This window comes from Meriones unguiculatus, chromosome 9, assembly GCF_030254825.1.
Source record: "Meriones unguiculatus strain TT.TT164.6M chromosome 9, Bangor_MerUng_6.1, whole genome shotgun sequence".
In the NCBI taxonomy this organism is placed as follows: domain Eukaryota; kingdom Metazoa; phylum Chordata; class Mammalia; order Rodentia; family Muridae; genus Meriones; species Meriones unguiculatus.
The window spans coordinates 10,607,153-10,628,342 of record NC_083357.1 but is presented as its reverse complement, the minus strand read 5'-3'; the positions used below and the strand labels follow the sequence as shown (position 1 = coordinate 10,628,342).

The 21,190-nt window shown below is 48.2% G+C and overlaps 1 protein-coding gene across 1 annotated transcript; it reads right to left on the bottom strand.

The window, feature by feature from the left end:
* Positions 1-376: 376 nt before the first annotated feature.
* On the bottom strand, positions 377-1,821 carry Fam170b (family with sequence similarity 170 member B). Its single transcript, XM_021655034.2, has one exon. The coding sequence runs from the start codon at positions 1,819-1,821 to the stop codon at positions 826-828; it is 996 nt and encodes a 331-aa protein (XP_021510709.2). The 3' UTR covers positions 377-825.
* Positions 1,822-21,190: the final 19,369 nt, after the last annotated feature.

The window sequence follows — 21,190 nt, the reverse complement described above, 5'->3', positions numbered from 1 at the left end:
GTAAATATATAAGGTGTTCATGAGATAGTCCCATTCCCAAGATATTTCATTATGTATATGCAAATAGTCTAACTTCTGGAAGTGTGTGTAATGGCTGGACACCAGGCATTTCTAGTGAGAGTTACTCAACCAACATAGGCTCCATCACCCTTATACCTAACACAGCAGCCCTGACTGGTGTTTTTGTTTCTCTCTGGCTAGGAAGGAGGGCATAGACCAGTTTCACGGTGACATTTGTAAAGTCAGAAGGACTTCACAAGCACCAGCTTCTGTAATGATGTATGTCTCCTCACATCTGCCAGCTGGTCACCTAGACAAACAGCCATTCATGTGCCCATCTCGGTAACATGGTTCACTCAGTCACTGCGTACCACTTTGTTTTATTCAAGTTTAATATCAACAACATAAGACATAGAATTAGGGCATATGACAGATTCTTAACAATGAAAAAAATAGGGCTGAAGTTTCATTTGCAGTTGGCTCCCCGTGAGTCACCTGTACCTGAACAGCAAGTGTGGACCGATGCTGGCCCTTCAGCAAAAATAGAAATCCCCAGCCACATGTTTACTGCTCGCTCCCATCTTGCATCCACCATCAGGAACTCTTGAAGCCTTCTTTGGATTTGGGTTCGGAAATGGATGCTAGTGGAAATGCTGCTTTGGGGGAAGGCTCCTACCCCTCCCACCTTTGCTGCTCACATGGACGGCTTTCCCCACCACCACCCTGGTCCTCTCCCCCTGCTCTGGTGGCTCTGGAAAAGACTGCTGTCTGGAAAAGGAACAGCAACCCATGATACTGGAGGGAGGGTGGGCAGCTCACCAATCTCTACTCCCCCAGTGGCTGCTGTGGCTGCTGTGGCTGCTGTGGCTCCTGTGGCGGCTGTGGCGGCAGTGGCTCCTGTGGCGGCGGCTGTGGCTGCTGTGGCTGCTGTGGCTGCTGTGGCTGCTGTGGCGGCTGTGGCGGCTGTGGCGGCTGTGGCGGCTGTGGCGGCTGTGGCGGCTGTGGCGGCTGTGGCGGCTGTGGCGGCTGTGGCTGTGGCGGCTGTGGCGGCTGTGGCTGCTGCTGCTCTTGCTGCTGCTTTTGCAGCTGTGGCTGTGACTGTGGCTGCTGCTGGTAAAGCACCTTGGTGTAAGGCTGGGTATATTCACTGTCAGAAGGGCACTGCTCCTCCTCTACAGGCTGTTGGTCCTGCTTTTGATCCCGGGCCCGCTTCCTTTCCAACATCTCCTCGTAAAATATCTGGCAGCTGAAGCCATCGCGGATGCCGTGCTGGGCGTGGTCCAGCAGCGCCTCCAGCGTGGGGAAGACCCTGCAGCAGGCCACGCAGCGCAGGCCGTGGTTGGTGGTGACCAGCCAGTCTGGCGGTGCTCGCAGCTCCTGCAAGCAGCAGTCCGCAGCCTCCTCCGGCTCCGGGCAGCGATGCTTGCAGGCTTCCAGATCCCAGCGCAGGTCTGTGTTGGAGGCCATCTCGAAGGAGGATCCTTTCCGCCGCTGACGCTTGATGAACTCGGCCTCGCGGATGAGGGGCTTCCTGGTGACCGGCTCGAAGCCGTCGTCAGTCTCCCAAGCCACTGCCACGCCATGCACAGTCTGCACATGGGTGTACAGGGCACACACGCTCTCGGGTGGGGCCTCCTGTTCCTCCTCCTGTTTCCTGGAGGCCCAAGACTGGTACTGAGAATAGGACTGGTACTCTGAGGACGACTGGGATGACGGAGAGCTGCTCCAGCCCAGCACTTTGTGTGCTCGGGCTGCCAAGCAGAGGTCGTCCTCGGGGAGGAAGGCGGTCCCTGGCTGCGGAGATGACTCATTCCTCCTCATGGTCCCTGGGAATTGCAAGTACAGTTTCATCAGTGCGCTCACAAGGTTCCACGCATAACTTTCCTGAGAAACCGCAAACAGGCTCTGGCAGGTTTGGGGAAAGTGCTTGTTATCCGTCAGAGAGGACCATAATACTATCTCATAGGAAGATAAGGATAAAAGAGTGTGCGAATGTTATCAACCGAGGTGTGAAAGGCCAGTAATTGGTAAGGTGAAAAGCAGATTGTGGTACAACCACAGAATTCAAGTGGACTCATGGGTAAGGCAAATGAACCAGGAATGTGTGCACAACAGACACAACGGATAATCACCTCCTAAACCAAAGAAGCCACCATGTGATTCCACTTAGAAGACATTCAAGAAAAAGCAAATCTGTAGAGACAGAACAGTTACCAAGAGCTGGAGGGGTGGACAGCATATAAATGTGCCTTGGAGCATACTTGGGGGTCGTGATGCTATTCTGTGCTATCGCTGTGGCTGCCACACCACAGTGTCACCGTTCTTCCCACTGTGCACATAATGTATCCAGAGACCAGTTCAATAAAACACACCCGAAGATCAAGACTAGATCTGTGATGCAGAGCAGGGAGGCCCCAGCTTCTCCTCCTCTCTTTGTAACTCATCTTTGCCTCAGGGGACCTCTCCTCCACTTCTTGGACACACGCTGTGCCCCCTGTCACCATGTAACTGTGAATCATGTCTTTATTCCTGTGAGATTCAAAACAAGCCTAGGAAATCTCCACTATCGTGATTTTCATCCCACAGAGAAGGAAACGAATGCAGAGGATTTACATGTCGGGCAGAGCCACTGGGATCCAAGAGCAGATCTTATTCTAAAGTGCTGCCTTCAGACATGTCCTGGTGGCCATTGAATTGGCATTCTAGACTAACTTGTATCCATGTACTATAAAGAAATGTTTCTGTTATTACAGGTCTTACAGGATTAATTTTTTTTCCTTCAAACACACATCAAAATCAATACATAAAGGTAAACAGTTACATTCTCATCTACATATCTCCTGAAACAGGTGTACAACAGCATAAGAAATACCAGCTTCAGCCTGGCACGGTGGCACATGCCTGTAATCCCAGCACTTAGGGAGGCAGAAGCAGGAGTATTTCTGTGAGTTCAAGGCCAGCCTGGTCTGCAAAGCAAGTACAGGACAGCCAAGGCTACACAGAAAAACAAAACAAAACGTCTTGAAAAAAACATCAAACAAACAAACAAAAAGAAATACCCGTTTCACCTAAAGACCGCTTCCTCACTGCCCTTCCCCCAGCTGCTTTTTATGATCAACACATTCCGGTAACAACATCAGGGACCAACCTGCCCCTTCCCCATCTATTGGCCATCTAGGCAACACGCTCCTGTGCTCTTCTCTGTGGACTCTGGGCTGGCCATGCTGATGGTGGTCCCACTGATTGGAGTCTGTTTTCCCCTGTGCTCCATGAGATGGCGTTTATGACTTCAAACCCAGAATCTCAGTGAGAGCTGGTGTGGGCTGTGCTGAAGCCCCCCAGCCAGCCCCAGGCTGAGTGGCCACATGGTCACTAGGATCCTGGCTTTATTCTGTGATGTCATCAGTGACACAGCTCTGTTCTATGACCCTTGGCAAGGCTAAAGTCCCTGCCAGGTTACCAGGAAAGGGCCTCAGTGTGAGCTCATTTCCTTCTGTGATCTTTTCTGCCCAGTCTGTTCTCAGGAACTCAAACACAAAATGCAATCACATGTTCTCAAGAATATGTACAAACATAAAAACTCAAACACAGGGTTGAGAGAGATGGCTCAGAGGCAAAGAGCAATGGCTAGTCTCCCAGAGCTCATAGATTTGACTCCCAACACCCATATGACGCCGTGTGTACTTCCAGTCCCAAGGAATGCAATGCTCTCTTCTGGCCTTTGCAGGTACTGCACTCATGAGGTGCAGACACCTGTAACAGCTATGCACATAAAAGGGATTTTTTTTTAATTCAGATAAATACTTACACACATAAAGGGAATGTCCATGTACATAATCACTCAGATACTCATGCTAAAACATACAAACAGTACATTAGTATATCTTCACAACATTCATACCTACAACACACACATAAGCATATGAAGCATGTCGACTCACTCAGCCACACATGCATCCATGCACAGGATCTCACGCCACCCAAACTGAATCCTAGAAATGCTCACAAATGGACAGGCAGCAGCGACCATCGACATGACCTAACTTCACAGTAGAGAAACAGTTTGTTGGAATGCTTGTCTCGAAAGCACTCCCCTGGCCTGGGTAGGCTACCCCGGCACTCTGAGCCACTCTGGCTCTTCCTGCATGCTTTGCCCAGTTCCTGCAGCTTCACCTCCACTTGGGTGCCAGCACAAGCTGGACCCTCCCCTTTTGGGCTCAGAGCTCTTGACCTTGTCTTCCCTGTCTATCCCAGAGTCTTTGTTTTTCTTGATGACATTAGCCATACACATGCACACACACTTATCGCTCCTGTTTGTTTTTGGAGACAGGATCTCCACATGTAGCTGAGATTAACCTTGCACCAGCCACAACTAGTATCAAATTACCCCCTATCTATCATCCCACCTTAAGATCCCGAGTTGTGGAGTCACTGCCACACTGGCCTCTCTTCAAATGCAAACCCTAAGAGAGTAGCGCTATCCTTCATCTTTCTCATTATATGGCTCATACATGAGCAATGTCCAACACGTTAACAAGCACTGGAGAAGTACTTGGCAAATTAGTGAGTAAACAATGAATGCATTGGGCTGACAAGGCCATAAGTCACCTCCTGCAGCTGACTGCTCTCTAACCCCCAAAGCCCCGTAGTACCCAGACATTGCTAGTCCCTCTCACGTAAGAGCAATCACCTTCTCCTCCAATTATACAAGCCGCCTATCGCAAGTCCTGCCTGCCACCTCTCTCCCTTCCAGTACATCCTAGCATTTGCGTGCATTTCCTGCAGCAAGCCCACCCACTGCTCAGCCTCAGCAGCTTTAGTCCCTTGAAGTGTAAATTCTCAACAGTTATGAAAGGTGATGATTTACGAGAACCCCAAAGTTCCCAAAGCAATCCTCACACCACCCACACAGCCAGCCTCTTCCTGTCAATACTTCCCTCAGAAGCACAAAGACCTACACTGGGGAGATCTACTGAGCCATGGGAAGTCACACCTGCAGCAACAGAGAGCCACGTTCACAGCTGGAAGAGGAAACTGGGTGTACTTTCTTTCTGTATAAGCAGGAAGGCATGCCTTATGGAAAACAAACAAACAAACAAACAAAAGCAAGGGTGCCGGTACAACATTTGAATTGATGGTACAGGAAAGTTAAAATGTTTAAGGGGATAATGAAAATAACAACTGTCTGGGGAGAAAAGAATACTCGGCCAGTAAATTATGCTGGTAATGTGCATTCGTCACTCTAAAAAAATAAACTTTGGTCTCACCTCACGTGAAACAACTAGAATGTTTTTCTACAGCTCAAGACTGTGTAGAGAGGAAAATAAGTTATCTGTAATTTTAGGGTGGCTTCACTAAGTGGCATGTGCCCACACGAGCACTAGGCGCCCTTTTTATTTTAAAATTTTATTACACTCTGTTTGCTTATCTTGTGTTGCAAGTGGAGAGCAGAAAAAGGAGTACACAGTGCTAAGCCGTGTGCTGAAGTCACAGGACACCTTGCAGAAATCAGTTCTCGCCTTCTACCCAGTGCGCCCCAGGAATTAAACGTAGGTTGTCAGGCCTAGTGTCCATCTTGATAGTGCCTTTCAGGGTCTTTGTCATCACGTCAGTGTTATATCAAATCTCACATTCTAGTCACAGCGGTAAGTGGTACCTACCTCGAGCCCCAGCACTTGAGAGACAGTTGGGAAAATCTTAAGTTGAAGACTCACCTGGGCTACACCATGAAATCCTGTCTCAAAAAATAAAAAGTTTCAATTTATGCTTGCATTTTTCTGCCTTAGTGAAATGAAACAAACAAAAAAAAAAGGTCAAAGAAATTAATGGGCATTCCCCCCAGAATTAATGAAATAGCTAAGAGATCTCTGAGAAGACATTCCATGTAGCCATTCATGAGAACTGCTCTTAAAGGCTCACTTGTCTGTTGCATCAGTCTCCACTTACAAGAGAGGCAAAAGTGAGAACGATGAAAGAGAGCAGGTGCTGGTGAAGAAGCAGGAGCAACTCTCTCACATGCTCACTAACAGACAAGCTTACGCTTCTCACAAAAGTTCACCCACACCAGCCGCAGTGCTCAGTGCGTGGCAGGAGGCATGCTCCACTCTGTTCATGCTGCCTTCATCTCTTTCCTGGGAAAGAACCAAGTCTGCATTACGTAAAACAGCACACAGATAAATCCTGATTCCATCTTTGGCTAGTGATAGAAAACAGGACACTTTCAGAGAGCCATCAAAAGAAAAAAAAAAAAAAAAAAGGTCAAATAAATGGAAACCCGACCAAACTGGTATAATGCCATTCCATAACGAGAGCCACACTTACTAGCAATCAAGCGTGGTAATGATCTCACTCGTGTAAAATCTAAATGTATGCCCATCTCCGTATTGAACATAAATAAAGGCACAAAGAGGATTTGAAAACAATATACCCAATTATTCAGAAAAGAATAATTAGTTGAACTGTGAGCGCCTGATTGTCCCACAGGGAGTGGACTAGTGACTTCTCTGTTGCTATGATAAAATTCCATGACCAAAAGAAACTTAGGGAAGAAAGGATTTGTTTTGGTGTATAGTCGCAGGGGGTCTGAGTCCATTGGACTGAAGACACAGCATCAGGTACAGCAGGTGCAGTAGCTGGCTGATCACATTTTTATACACACAGGTGAAGTAAACAAAAAGAGCAGGAAATAGATCAAGTCTGTAAATGTCCCAGACATTTACATGCTCTCTTCCTCCAGCAGGGCTCCACCTCTGTGCTGGCTAGTTTTCTGTCAACTTGGCCAAAAGGGAACCATAAGTGAGAAAACGCCTCCCTAAGATTGGCCTGTAGACAAGTTGTGGAGTGTTGCTTTGTTGATGATGGACGTGGGAGGGCCATCCCACAGAGGGCAGTGCTACCCCTGGACAGGTGGTCCTGAGCTGTAGAAGGAAGTGGGCTGGTGGAGGCATGAGGAACAAGCTAGTGAGCAGTGTTTCTCTGTGGTCTCTACTTCAGCTCCTGCCTTGAGTTCCTGCCCTGATGTGTCCTCATGATGGACTGTGATATGGTAGAGTAAGCAAAATGAACTCTTCCCTTTCCAAGCTGCTTATGGTCATGGTGTTTATCAGAGCAATAGAAAGTCTAAGACAACCTCTTTAAGGTTCCATCATCTCCCCCAAAGAGCTCTACCAACTGGGGCCAAGTGTTTGAATACACGAGCCTACAGAAAACATTTTTCATTCCAAGCACCAGTTTCAGCCTTCACGCTCTTCTTGCAGAGTGTGACAGGGTCCTGCATCCTGGGTCAGGATAGATTCTGTAATTGTCTCAGACAGTACAGTATGGAGGAGAGGAGCTTCCCAGCTGCCAGTGCTGGGCTAGCGAAGGTGCTTTCTCTCCACACTCACCAGTCTCCTTTCCAGTCATCCACCATGCTTTAAGAGCACCCAGACCGCCTGGAAAGGCCACACGGACATAGTCCAGAGAGCAGCCTCTGTGGGTCTTTGCCATCCACTAGATTCAAGAGCCAGACAGTGTCTTCAGATGACCTTGCTGCCCAGCTGTGGAGTGGTTCAGATGGGGCCCTGGACATATTCTCCTTGCCCTGCATGAATTCTCCACCCTCAGAAAGTGGGCATATTTGTTGTGCTTTATAGTAGAGGCCAATATGTTGACCAGTGTTTGAATAGGTGTAGCCCCCATAGACTCATGTATGTGAATGCTTGGCCCAGAGGGAATCACATTATTAGGAGGTGTGGCTTTGTTTAAGGAAGTGTGTCAATGCGAAGGTGGGCTTTAAGGTCTCATATATATGCTCAAGCTACCCCCACTGTTGAGACAGTCTCCTTCTGCTGCCTTCAGATCAAATTGTAGAACTCTCAGCTTCTTCTCCAGCACCATGTCTGTCTGCACACTACCACGATGATAATGGACTGAACCTCTGAAACTGTAAGCCAGCTCCAATTAAATATTTTCCTTTATATGAGTTGCTGTGGAAGGACACTGTCGTCAGAACAAAAAGACTGACTACAGATTGGGAAAGGATCTTTACCAACCCTGTATCTGACAGAGCTAATATCCAGAATATATAAAGAACTCAAGAACTTAAACAGCAACAAATCAGTTAATCCAATTTAAAAAATGGGGTACGGAGCTAAACAGAGAATCCTTAATAGAAGAATATCGAATGGCAAGAAACACTTAGAGCAATGTTCAACATCCTTAGTCATCAGGGAAATGCAAATCAAAACGACCCTGAGATTTCACCTTACACCCATCAGAATAGCTAAGATCAAAAACTCAAGTGACAACACATGCTGGAGAGGATGTGGAGACAGGGGAATCCTATTCCACTGCTGGTGGGAATGTAACCTTGTACAACCACTGTGGAAATCAATCTGGTGCTTTGTCAGAAAATTAGAAATGCTACCTCAAGATCCAGCTATACCACTACTGGGCATATATCCAAAAGATGCTCAAGTGTACAAGAACATTTGCTCAGCCATGTTCATAGCAGCTTTATTTGTAATAGCTAGAATCGGGAAACAACCTATATGTCCCTCAATGGAGGAATGGATACAGAAATTGTGGTCCATCTACACAATGGAATATTACTCAGCAATAAAAAACAAGGAAATCATGAAATTTGCTGGCAAATGGTGGGAACTGGAAAAGGTCATTCTGAATGAGGAATCCCAGAAACAGAAAGACACACAGGGTAGACTCACTCATAAGTGGATATTAGATATATAATATAGGATAAACATACTAAAATCTCTATACCTAAAGAATCTAATCAAGAAGGAGGACTCTAGCTAAGATGCTCAATCCCCATTCAGAAAGGCAAAAAGGATGGACATCAGAATAGGGAGAAAACAGGGAACAGGACAGGAGCCTACCACAGAGGGCCTCTGAAAGGCTCTGCCCTGCAGGGTATCAGAGCAGATGCTGAGACTTATAGCCAAACTTTGGGTGGAATTCAGGGAATCTTATGAAAGAAGGAAGAGATAGAAAGACCTGGAGAGGACAGGATCTCCACAAGGAGAGCAACAGAACCAAAAAATCTGGGCACAGGGGTCTTTTCTGAGACTGATACTCCAGCCAAGGACCATGCATGGGGATAACCTAGAACCCCTGCTTAATTGTAGCCCACAGCAGCTCAGTATCCAACTGGGTTCCCTAGTAGGGGGAACAGGGACTATCTCTGACATGAACTGATTGATCTGCTCTTTGATCACCTCCCCCTGAGGGGGGAGCAGCCTTACCAGGTCACAGAGGAAGACAATGCAGCCACTCCTGATGAGACCTGAGAGACTAGGATCAGAAGGAAGGGGAGGAAGACCTCTCTCATCAATGGACTTGGGGAAGGACATGGGTGGAGAAGGGAGAGAGAGGGTGGGATTGGGAGGGAAGGAGAGATGGAGCTACAGGGGAGATACAAAGTGAATAAACTGTAATTAGTAAAAAAAATAAAAAAAAAAAACATGTTTATAAATACCCATAGTATTTGAGGAAGTAGGACCTTGGGCACTTTGCTAATGGTAAGCTGTTACAGCTGAGACCCTCATTTAATCTGTAACTTTCTTTCGTGAATGGGTAATTGTGAAAAATTACCTGCTGCGAGATAAAGGGAAAAGATGAGAATGATTGCTTTTCTTAGCTGGGGTGGTGGTAGAGGGTCATATGTCCTGGTGAAAAATCAAGACTACAGACTTGCCCTCTAAGCTCCACTGTGGTGACCCAAGTTCCTCTGCCACAGCCACTGTCACTCCGTGAAGTGCCAGAGCGAGGAATGGACTTGGGGAGAAAGTTAGGTTCATTAAAAAAAAAGAAAGAAAGAAAGAAAAAGAAAAAAGAGTTGCTGTGGTCATGGTATCGCCTCACAGCAGTACAATCCTAACAAGACACCCGGCTACAAAGATACAGTAGGTATTTGTTTTCCCTGTAGTGTTTGTATGTGTCTGGACGAGAAGGCTCACTGTCCAGCATCTGGCTCTGGGGCATCCCTAACCCCAGATCAGCCTGGGAGGACGCTTCTGCCACCCAGCACTGGGCCTTTTTGTTCAGACCCAGTGTCCTGTCAGCAACTTCAGCACCATTGACCCCATCTCATAGGAAACGACCAACTGGATGACGTGATTTATAGATATTTGGTTTTACCCTCAGCCTCCCAGTTTCTAGTCAAAAGAATGTTTTCCAGACTTTCTGGTCAGATCCCCTCCTCCTCCCAGAATCTCCATGTGGCCTTTGAAATCCTGTTCCTAGTCCCAGCAGGTAGGCTCTGTTCACATTCCCTGTGTATGAGAAGGTTGAGGCACAGGTAGGACGGCTGCAAAAGGGTTGTGAGCCCCTGCTGTGTAAGGCAAAGCTGCTTTGCCAGGTTGTCCAAGAGTGGCTGCTTCCTACAAATAGCATGCAATCGTCCTTCACCGTCACAGGGCCTCTGGATTGTTTCTGTCCGTGGGAAGGGCCTTCCACTTACTCAACACAGACACTGAGCAGAGATCGCCCGAAAGAGCTCTGCTCAGCCCTCTCCAGTCCCATCCCTACCCCCCACCTCGGCTCCACAGATTTCCAGCTGGTTCTTTGGTCTTGCCAGGAACCTCCTTGCTTCTCTGAGGCAGCCAGGAGGGGTGGTGTGCAAAACCCCAAAAGGCCCAGCACAGCATTTTCTTGGAGCTCTGGCCGTCTCTTGGCCAACGCTCAGCACACATTGCATGTGAGCCCTAAGCCTTGTCCAGAAAGTCTGCAGTATTTTCCAAGCCTCCTTTCTTCCAAACCCTGCTTCTCCCTGCCTCGGGTCTTCTCAGCAGAGGAAGAAACAGGAAACAAAGCAGCCTTAGCCGTGCAGGAAGCAGAGACACCACACTTGCCTTGCCTTGGCTGCTAATTCCAGGGAGGTTTATGCTATGAAATAGGCTTTGGGAGCGTCAGATCACCCATCCCACACAACCCCAGCCAGAAATAGCCTGTCCAAGCCTGGCATGGCCCGCCTATGTGCAGGCTGTAGTTTGGGAACTTCTGTGGCCACATTGTAAAGGTGTATCAGTGGTGAGGGACCCTTTCTTCCCACTGGAAGGAAAACACCTCCTCAGCAGCGATGACTTCTGGGCCCCCTCCTCAAGGGAAACAGACCCAACACCCAAGGAAGGGAGGGAAGGGGCAGCAGCCTCAGAAGCTGGGCCAGGTATGGACAGGGCAGAGCTGGGGAAGCAGTGTCATGCAGTGAAGGGACCAGAGCTGGCGGTGTCCTTGTGTCACGTGGACAAAGAAAGTGCCAGGGTGATCAGACAACTTGAGGGTCTGGCAGAGAAATATTGCTCTTGGAGCTGTTGTCTACTGCTGCTTGTTTTTTTTTTTTTTTTTTTTTTTTAGCAAGTTAGTAGACCCACATGGAAAAACCCAGTCACTCAGCAGTGCAGCAGCAAGTTGGGCCCCAGCAAAGGCAAGCGTAAGCAGAGGGGCACGAAGGTTAGTTCCTTTCCGTCAGCTCTTGTAACAGGCTGCTCCTTGAACACAGTTTGTCTTGAGCTTTTGCCCTCCACCTTTGGGTATCTGAACAAACAGCCTAGGCTTTCTCTGTCTAGGAGCAGGGAGGGGCTGAGCCCTCAGGCACAAGAAGTCCAGCCAAGAGCGTCAGATCACCCATCCCTGCCTGCCTCCCTCCTGCTCAGCTGGAGCTCAGCGGAGCTCTGTTGTCCTACGAGGCCGCTGTGTGTGTCTCCCTCTGACAGCTGGACTCCCGGCGCACCCCACAGCTGACCACACCCACTCTGTGTTCTTAGAGAGTCACACAGGAAGCTCTAGGATAGAACTGTGTCTTCCCTTTCATCCAGGCCTCTAGCTCCCAGCGACAATTGCTAAATTAACTGGAATGCTCTTGGGCTTGGACTTGACCGCCTTGATGGCTGACATGGTTAACTTCCATGTTCTTAGCGCCCCTGTGCGTTGTTCTGTGCCCTTGACTCACGTCCATGGCATATGGGTGGCTTTGCGGGAAAATGACCTGAAGTTATAGTTTGCCCCCACACTCCCAGCCGCCAGAATCATGAGCCAAACCCTCTGCTTAAATAGCACTTTCAAAGACCTGCATTAAGGCCAACCTAAAAAACCACCATTCTGCAGAGAGTTGATGCAGTAGCTTAATGTATGGGAGAGGGGTCCCACAATTCTGTTCCATCTCCAACATAAAACCCCAAGCCTCAGAAATAAAGCAGGATTGAGTGGGGGCTTCTGGAAAGGCTGGATCGTGTCATGTGACATGTCCACAGAAAGTTCTCAAGAAAGGGAGTCAAAACCAAGGCTAAGAGTAGAGCATGAAGCAGGGCTTTCAGGCCAGCCCATTGCCAACTGACTGCATCTCCTCGAGTGTGATGGAACTGTCTGGGCATTGGGCATAGGCACTGCAGACTAGCCCAGGGACCTGTGAACTCTGCTCTTAGGGAGTCTGTTTCTAGGGCCTATTAGTTGCTACAGGTGCTCAGCATGTTTCCAGGGCAACCTCACAGTCAGGGAAGTGGCTTCAGATTAGTAAAACTGGGATCTCACACATCTGAAGCAACAGGACGGGCAGGAGAGAGCAGATCAGCCCCCCGGCCCCCAATCTGCCTGTGTCACCGGTGCCAACCAGCACCATTTAAAGAAGAAAGAACCCTTGTCAGTGTTGTAGAAATTCAGCTTTGGTCACATGGGAAAAGATAGCTGCTCAGGCCATTTTGTATTGCTGCAAACACCAGAAGCAAAGGAGGCTTATTTGACTCATGAGTCTAGTAGCTGAAGTCTGGGCAGTTTGTAGCTACCATGTGGTAAGGACATGTCCATCCGAATGCCATAAAGGGGCAGAAGGAGAAACAGCCTACCACAGGCTGGTAGCCTCACTTTTAAAGAACTCTGGTTTTGTTATGCTTTGAGAATTCTATTCATGCATATGGCATGTTTTGATGAAACCCACCCTCATTCCCTCTGCTTCAGTTCTCCTACTATGCCCCCCTCCAATATTTCCTTTTGATTTCATGTGCTTCCTTTTCTTTTGTCTTTTGTCTTTCTTTCTTTCTTTCTTTCTTTCTTTCTTTCTTTCTTTCTTTCTTTCTTTCTCTCCAACTGTGTCCACCTGATGCTGCCAGTGTAGGCATGGGTGTGGTAGGACCATCTGATAGAGCATGGGGAGAGGTCTCTCAGGGCCTGTGTCCCTGAAGAAAACCGACTCTCCCTGTCCCATTCACCATTGATCGCCAATACTCAGCTGGAGATAGACTGCATGATCATCCCCCACCTCATGCATGCTGAGATTTTGGCTGACTTGGTCTTGGAAGGTCAGGGGACAACTTAGCTTCAGTTTGGGGGCCCTGGTGGTGATTGGAACTCATCGGGGGATGCATTTTACTTTGGGTTGTTTCTGATTTCTGCCTGGTATAGGTGCCTCATCCTAAACAATGGCCCGGCGTTGTAAATGTTTGTAAACATAAGAAAAACAACATTAAATTACTTCTGCTTTATTTAAATGCTAATGAGATTGGGGGAAAGATAGAAGCTCATGAGTAAGAGATACAAAGCCTCCTGTGAGACCCTGATCTACCTGAGGCCCAGCACTAGCTCCTCACAGAGGTACCTCATCAGCACCAGACCCTGAGATCAAGAACAGCTTCCACCCACGGATACAGCTAAGGGAGTTGGGCTTAGGAGACCTTCCCCAGCCACAAAGGGTTAAAACCTAACAGGCAAGTATAGCGCCCTGTGGGAAAGCCTTGACATGCATTTGCCAGAAAACATAAACAAGGACAAATGAAGACAACATGTGGCTGGGGAAAGCCTGATGGAAGCCAGCTGGGCTGCATGAAGAGCCACGCCCAGGGGTAGGCTTGGCCAAGTAGGCTCTGGAGGTCAGAGCAGCCTCTCCAGTTGTGTGGACTCTGCAGAGCTTGGCCTCGAACTCAGCACTGCCTGGGAGGTTGGGCATGATGGGTTCAGACACCTGAGGGTTGGTTGTTCTGGCTCCTGAGAGGACAGCCCACCTAGACCTCCTCACCCTCACAAGGCAGCAAAGCTGCAGCCCACATCTACCACCAAGTGGGCCCTTGGATAATTGAATCTGGGTGGCACCGTTGCCTGGGTTTGGGTGCTGCCCTGTGGAGAGTGGCAAACATGGGCTGGGTGGTAAAAGCGGGCTGGGTGGTGGGGGCATACATGCAGCTCATCCTCTTTGCTCTGGCTGTGGATGTGACCTGCTGTTTCAAGATACTGCCTCGACGTCCTGCAGTGATGGACTGGAACCTGGGAGTGGGAGCTGAAGTAAACCCTTTCTTCCGTAAGTTATCTTTGTAAAGGTATTTCACCGCAGCAGCAGAAAGGAAAATAGGTCATGTGCCTTGCGCACACGTGACAGTCCCCGCTGTCAGCATTGCAATAAGTCATCTTGCTGCCAGGGGCTTTCCAGCACCTGTCTGTCCCTCTCCAGACACAGCACCCACCCCAAACACTCTCTCTACCCACTCCAGGGCACAGGAGTCTCCAGAAGAGCTGGGCTAAAGCCAGACGTGGTACTGCTGGCAGCCCAGCCTAGATGCTTTGACTCACACTTGCATGACCTTACAGTGGAGAAAAGCAAAGCCTAGCCTGGGCCTCCTCTGAAGTTGGGCGGCCAGGGGAAGTACAATCCCCCAGACCTCGGTGGGTGACTGAGCTGGCATATGTCCTGCCAGGAACACTAAACGCACCTGTGACTTCATGGCATTTGCATTTTTTCAGTGCATTTTATTGGCTCGTAACCTCACATAAGTGGGAAATCTCTGTTTCCAGCCTAAAATGCTAGAGCCATATTATGGTGTTTATCTAAAAATGCTCTAGACAGTGTTGTGAATTACTGGTAGTTGAGGGGACATTTCCTCCTGGGAGATGACTACCCAGAGACACTGGAGCACAGTGACTGAAGCGCTTGCCTATTTTCCCACGTGCCTGGGCCAGAATGCACTCTTCTGGATGCTCCCCTCTCTGCACACGGAGGCAATTCAGACACAGGTTCTCACACAGAATGGTGGGAGAGGGCTGAGGAGCTTCGATTTAGCTCCAGAGGCCTTCTGAGGCAGTGATAGCCCCCTGCAGTCACCTCCTGTGTCCATCCTCAGATGGTTGCTACTTTCTCTCCCTTGCCCTTCCACCCCCTCTCCTCCCTGGCCTCAGTTACTAATACTCAATCCTTATGAAGTCACTGACTGGGGGACCCTTCCCACCCTGCTTGTCTCCCCTGGCATCTTTTGACAGACACTAAGGATTTCACACTGGGAAACTTCCCGCAGGTGCTCTGTAGACATTATTTCTTCCCTAAAATGTGTTATTCTTGTGGAATGTATAAAAAGTCTTAGGGGAATAGGTGTCCCTTGCTGTCAGGTCTCATTCCGCCCCCCCCTTAGGAGAACTGGATTTTATCACTTCCCATTTCACAAATTCACTACTGTGTCCCCACCACCCCCTGCCTCTCAGGAGCACACTGTACTGGGTTGAGGATTGGACTGGTGGAGATTTATGGCCACCAGGAAGATCAGAGCCTACCCCATCTCAGTGCCTGGACCCTGAGCCCAGAGAGTCCTGTATGGATCTCAGCTACGCTCATGCCTGCTGATCTAACCAATGAGAACAAAGCCATCACCAAGTTAGCTGCTCCTGAGGAAGGAGAGCAAAGGATGAACTTCTGCTGTCCTTGGAGTCAAACCTGAGCTCTAAACTCGAAGACCAGTGAGGAGGCTGCTTCTGTTCCAGTGCTGGCTGCGGAAGCTGTGGAGCCCATGCTCTCTGTAACCAAGGAAAGACTTTTGTAAGTCAATGAATGATGGCAGATGCCTGAAAGTCAGAAAGCATCTGTGACCATGTGGAAAGGGTACCACAGGCTTATTGTTCTGGGTAAGGGGATGGCGGAATGCAGACTCAGCCATGAAGACTGAAGCACTGGCTGCTTCATTTTTACCTTCAGTTCTGCTGTGGTAATTGCATTGCTTCCAACTTCTTTTTGAATCAACTGTAGTCATTTAAATTTTCCCTCCTGTACCCTCTCACCAGTGTCCTGTGCATGACTCAATGTGTGCTTTTCTCTTATAGGCAATAATTCTTCAGTGACATCAAACTCTGTAGTGTCATTCTGTCTGTCGTCTTCACACGTTAATACCTTGACACAGGCCATTGGTCTGTCAAGTGAAATCATTGAAAAATTGCCATTATTCTGGTTGCAGGCTTGTTGGCCTGTTTCTGTTTTGTTTCCAGCCTGTTCCGGTTTTGAATAGGAAGCCTCCTGTGCTTTTTAAGTGTATCAGGACTCCAAGAAACAGAACACCAGGGGGTGTGTATAGAAAGAGGATTGGCTTAAACAAAAACGGAGGTTAAGCAAGTACTAAATCCACATAGTGGTCTAGACAAGCCTGAAGGAGCTGAGATATAGTTCACAGCTGAGGCCATCTACTGTGGAATTTCTTCTTGCTCAAGACAGGTCACCTTTTATCTGTATTCAGGCCTTCAACTTATTGGATGAGGCACACACACATAAGTGGAGGGAAATCTGCTTTACTCAAAGACCACTAATTTAAAAGGAAATATCATTCACTAACAAACCCATGGGATCATCCAAAGTAACTAAGCCATATATCTAGGTACACATAAAATTAACTATAACACTAAATCCCTCTAACATGTCAGGATTTGAACTCATGCTCTCCTATAAGCTGCAGGGCAGCCACTGAGCTCTTTACTCCGAGTCCTGGGTATTTCACCTATGCACTGAGGCATAGGGGGTCAGCCAAGGACTGAAGGGAGTTTTAAAGCAGACGAACTCCATCCTTTAGTCAGCTTCCTTTCTGGGTTTGTTCCCCAAATGCTGTGTTGTTTTTAATAAAAAACCCAAACATTTAATGAAGACTCAAGAGCCAGATGCTGTGTTGAAAGCCTGCTAACTTAGAGAGACAGAGAAAGTACCCAGCTGCCCTTCCTACTCTACAGAAAGAAAATGGCCTTTCTACTCAGCCCATATCCCAAAGGAAAAGGCCAAAAGCCAAAAGCTAAAAAGCTAAAAGCCCTTTCATCCCCAAGCTGTCTTAAAAACCCTACTCTCAATGTTTCTCCTTTTTGTTTAACCCTTGTCATCTGGATTCTTGCTTTGTCTCTTGACCTAGGCTTGTCTTTATTTAGATCTTGGATTAAAGGTGTTGTGCCAAGACCCGGTTTTTATAGTTCACAATCTTGGAATTCACAATGGGATCAAACGTCCTGTAACAGCTAAGAGCTGTGATGGCGGGGCATCAAGATCCAACTCCCACCTTGCATGCACGCATGGAATAGACTCAGGTTAGCCTAATAGGAGGCACAGGGGCTGGAGACTGACCCTGGCTTCCAAAAGCTGATGGAGGTGGGAGACATATATTATTCTATGCAGAGGAGGGGTGTCTTCTTAGAGTCCATGGACCAATGCCCCTGGAAAAGAGCTTGCTGGCCACAGGCACAGATCTGGTAACTGTAAACACCCTATCAGGAAGCACTTGGGTGGCTCTCGGCCATGGCTTCACACTCTTCCTGTTGTTCAGCCTCTGTGATAGACTCACAACTTGCTGTTGCCTCTTGATGTAAACACACACAGGAGAATCAAAGTCACATTGTAGAGAATTGCGCTATAAACGCCTCCCAGTGAGACTCTTTTTGTGGAGAAAAGTCAGGGACAGCCCTGGTCCACTTTCCCAGATGGCTCGATAGCCTCCAGTGCCCACACGTGGAGTGAAGAAGCCGGTCTTTTCTTGGTGAGAGAACAACATTCTCTTACTCAGCTGAGGCTCTGACCTCTCCCTGATCCCTCTTGATCCCTAAAGTTCACGGCGGCCTTCTCTGGTAAGGAGAGCAGTCCTTCACCCAGGCTTGCTTGTGTCCCGCCTTACCGTGTGCACATATTATTGGGGTCCTGGGAGTTTAACCCAAGACCTCACACCTGCAAAGCACTTCTTCGGCATGAGCCAGCCTCCCAGCCCCTGTTTTGCTTTGATTCAATAATTAAGCTTTTCTTTTGTTGAGCCTACCCAGCTCAAATATAAGCCAGGCTTGTTAACTTCCTGGGTAATTTTATGTACTTCAGAAATAATAAGATCAATGAACAGGGTTTTTTTTTGTTTGTTTGTTTGGTTTGGTTTTGCATGATTCCATTCAATTTTCCTTCCAACTTAGCTTTAAAGAAGTTTACATTAGGGCCACAGGAATACAAGCTTTCTCAGCAGGTAAAGATGCCTACTGCCAGCTAGATGACCTCAGTCCCTGCTCCAGAACCCACCCACACAGTGAAAATTGCCCTTTGATCTGCACAAACGCATTGTGGCATGTCTGAACACATGTGCACACACAGACAGACATACACACAGACACACAGAGGACTGCACAAAAGGAATGAATAAGAATGTAATCCTACTTTTAAAAATGTATCTTCATGAAAAAAAATCAGATAAATTCTAGCTGAAGAACAGTCTGCGCAATTCTTTTCTGGTCTTCAAAGCTGTCCAGATCATCAAACATGTTCTGAGAATCTTCTGCAGCCGAGGGGACTTGAGGAGACACCATGACTAAATGCCACACAAGAATCCGGACAGAGTCCCTGGGCAGGAAGAGACTATCAAGTGAAAGTCAAGGACATAAAATGTTTGGGTTGCAGTTTGCAGTGATATACCTAATCAGTTCATTCTGTGTGTGTGTGTCTCTCTCTCCCTCTCTCTGTCTCTGTCTGTCTCTCTCTCTCTCACACACACACACACATACAGCATTGGCTGAAACTCAGGATCAAGAGTGCTTGGACTCATCAAACACAGTGAACAGCAAGGCTGGCCTGATGAACCTCAGTGGGAACCCTTCCCTCTGCTCTCATGGCCTGAAGATATGCCACTTGTCATCTGATAGCAATATGCTTGTGGAAAGCCTACTTTTGAAGGTTGATTAATTAGTATGACAAGTCTGAGATTGTGACAAATGACCCAGGAGGAAAAGAATCAGTTCTTAGGCTGTGCTCTGAGCAGCCCAGCCCCCACCCATCCCCCTTTCAGACTTGCTGTCACCAGCCACTTCTCTCTGTTCATGTCATGGCTCTGCTAGGCTCAGCACCCTGCTGTCTCTGCCTCCTTCATCTCCTCCAGTCTGCTTCTCCCCTCTCCCTATCTCACTGACCCTCCCAGGAATCTCTAAACATACTCCAGAATAAACATCCGCACATGGGTTTTTAACCCTAGTTCTCAGGCACAGTCTCCATAGGAACTCCTGCAATACCCCTGTGGGAAATGTGAGGTTCACTTTGTTGAAATGTAGCCAGCCCATCCTGGCTCCCAAACATCGGTTTAAAAATCCAGAACTCAGCTGCAGACCCTTCCTAGCAGGTGTGTCTAGTCCAAGCCAGTGCCTGCTGACCCAGGGAGTGGGGCTAAGTCTCCCTCTTTTTCCTCCTTCTCATTCTTCCCCAACCTATCCGTCCTCACCATCATCGCTGCCTTATTTCAGCCACAACTACACTGCCCTCCTGCTTGGATGGGCAAGAACACAAAGGGTGTGCGACCCTGCTGGTAAGGACAAAGTCTGGCATTTCCGGACGGCTTCTGAGCTTGGTCCTTACAATGGACCCCCTTCCTAGTGGGGTTCTCTCTTTGCCTGGGAACCCCAGATCCCACAAGGAGTGTCACCATAGCCCTAAGGGAAGATTACAGGTCCAACCCTTTTCTGATAAGAAACCTGCTTAGCGAGCACCTGGGGATTCCTGGAGGTACCCACCAATGACCTTTAACTATACATGGACAGGACAATTAAGTTCTGCTTTTCCCCTCTTATGATAGGGTTGTTTCATTACTTGTAAATCAAGTATCCCTGGCACCCCTAGCCCCATCGAATCAAACACACTCACCGTGAACTCCTTCCACTGAGGTTTATAAGTCTTTGATTCACAAAATAAATCTCTCTTGTTCTAGTTCCCACTATGGCCACCCTCAAGATTCATTATTTATTCTGGAAAAGAGAGGGCTCCCCTCCTCCCTGGAAATTCACCACTGAACCCCTGGGGCTTGGCTGCCAGCCAGGCCAGCTGGAGCCTGCCTGACTGCCTTCCAAAGGCGAAGTACCTGCAGGGCCTGTATCTCACCAGACCAGTCTTCCAGCCCACTGAGACAACTAGGCGCTGGCTTTCCTTGACACCCCAGCCATTAATACAGTGTCTTAGCCAAAAAGCTGTAACATTTCAGTTTCCATTGCCGTCTGATATCCAAAATCTCATCTTAAAAGAGCTAACTGTAACACCAGGGGAAAACTTATTTCCACCTCTCCTGGTGAGACCAGGAGCCTTGCCTAGCACATGTGCTTTGCCTTGCTCTTTAAGTATGGCGCTCTTGGTGTTCTTGGGAGCTATTGGGGAGACTACATGTGATGTGGGGCTCCATGGTCTCCAAGGCCAGAAAAATAAAATTTATCTCATCTCTGGCCTCTGTTACAAAGCTCCCAAATGAGATAACCAAGACAGTGTCTCAATGTGGTTGACCCCAAGTATCTCTAAGAGCTACTGTCCTCTGGGGTCCCCTCCCTGGAAGCTTCTTTTGAGAAGGGGAGCTGCCAAGAGTACTGTCCTCTAGAGTCCAATCTCTGGGAGCAGCTCTCAAGAAAGGCCTGGGGGTTTTCCAGTGAAACCACAAGGACTTCCAGAAGGAAGCCATGAACTTGAGTTTGAGGAATAAGCCAGGAAGGTCTCATTGCCGATGATTCCCCATCCACGGCATCAGCTCCCTTATTCCTGGGGAGAGGATACTAGTCGGCCAAGAACAGGGCAATGACATTTCAGTCAAGAGCGGACAGTATGTGTGACAGTGTGCCTCGAGGCTCCATCACCTAGCGACCACATCGCCATCTTAAAGTGCCTTACACAGATCACTCTCCTCTTGCTCACCTAAGGTTGGAAGCACAGCGCGATGACCTCCTCAAAGTTTCCCCATCATTAAGCGTCCCGTGATTGCGATTCTCTCTATTAAACTTTATGTGGGGCGAGGAGAAACACCCAACTCATGTCTGGAAAATATGTCACAAGGTGCAATGGTGGGGCAGGACCCCACTGTGTGTGTAGAAAATGTGAAGCAAGGACTGAGAATCCAAAGCCATTCACCTTCACTCACAAGCAATTCTGCCATTCACGAAACCAGGTATGTTAATTAAAATGCTGCTAAAAGAAACAAATCAA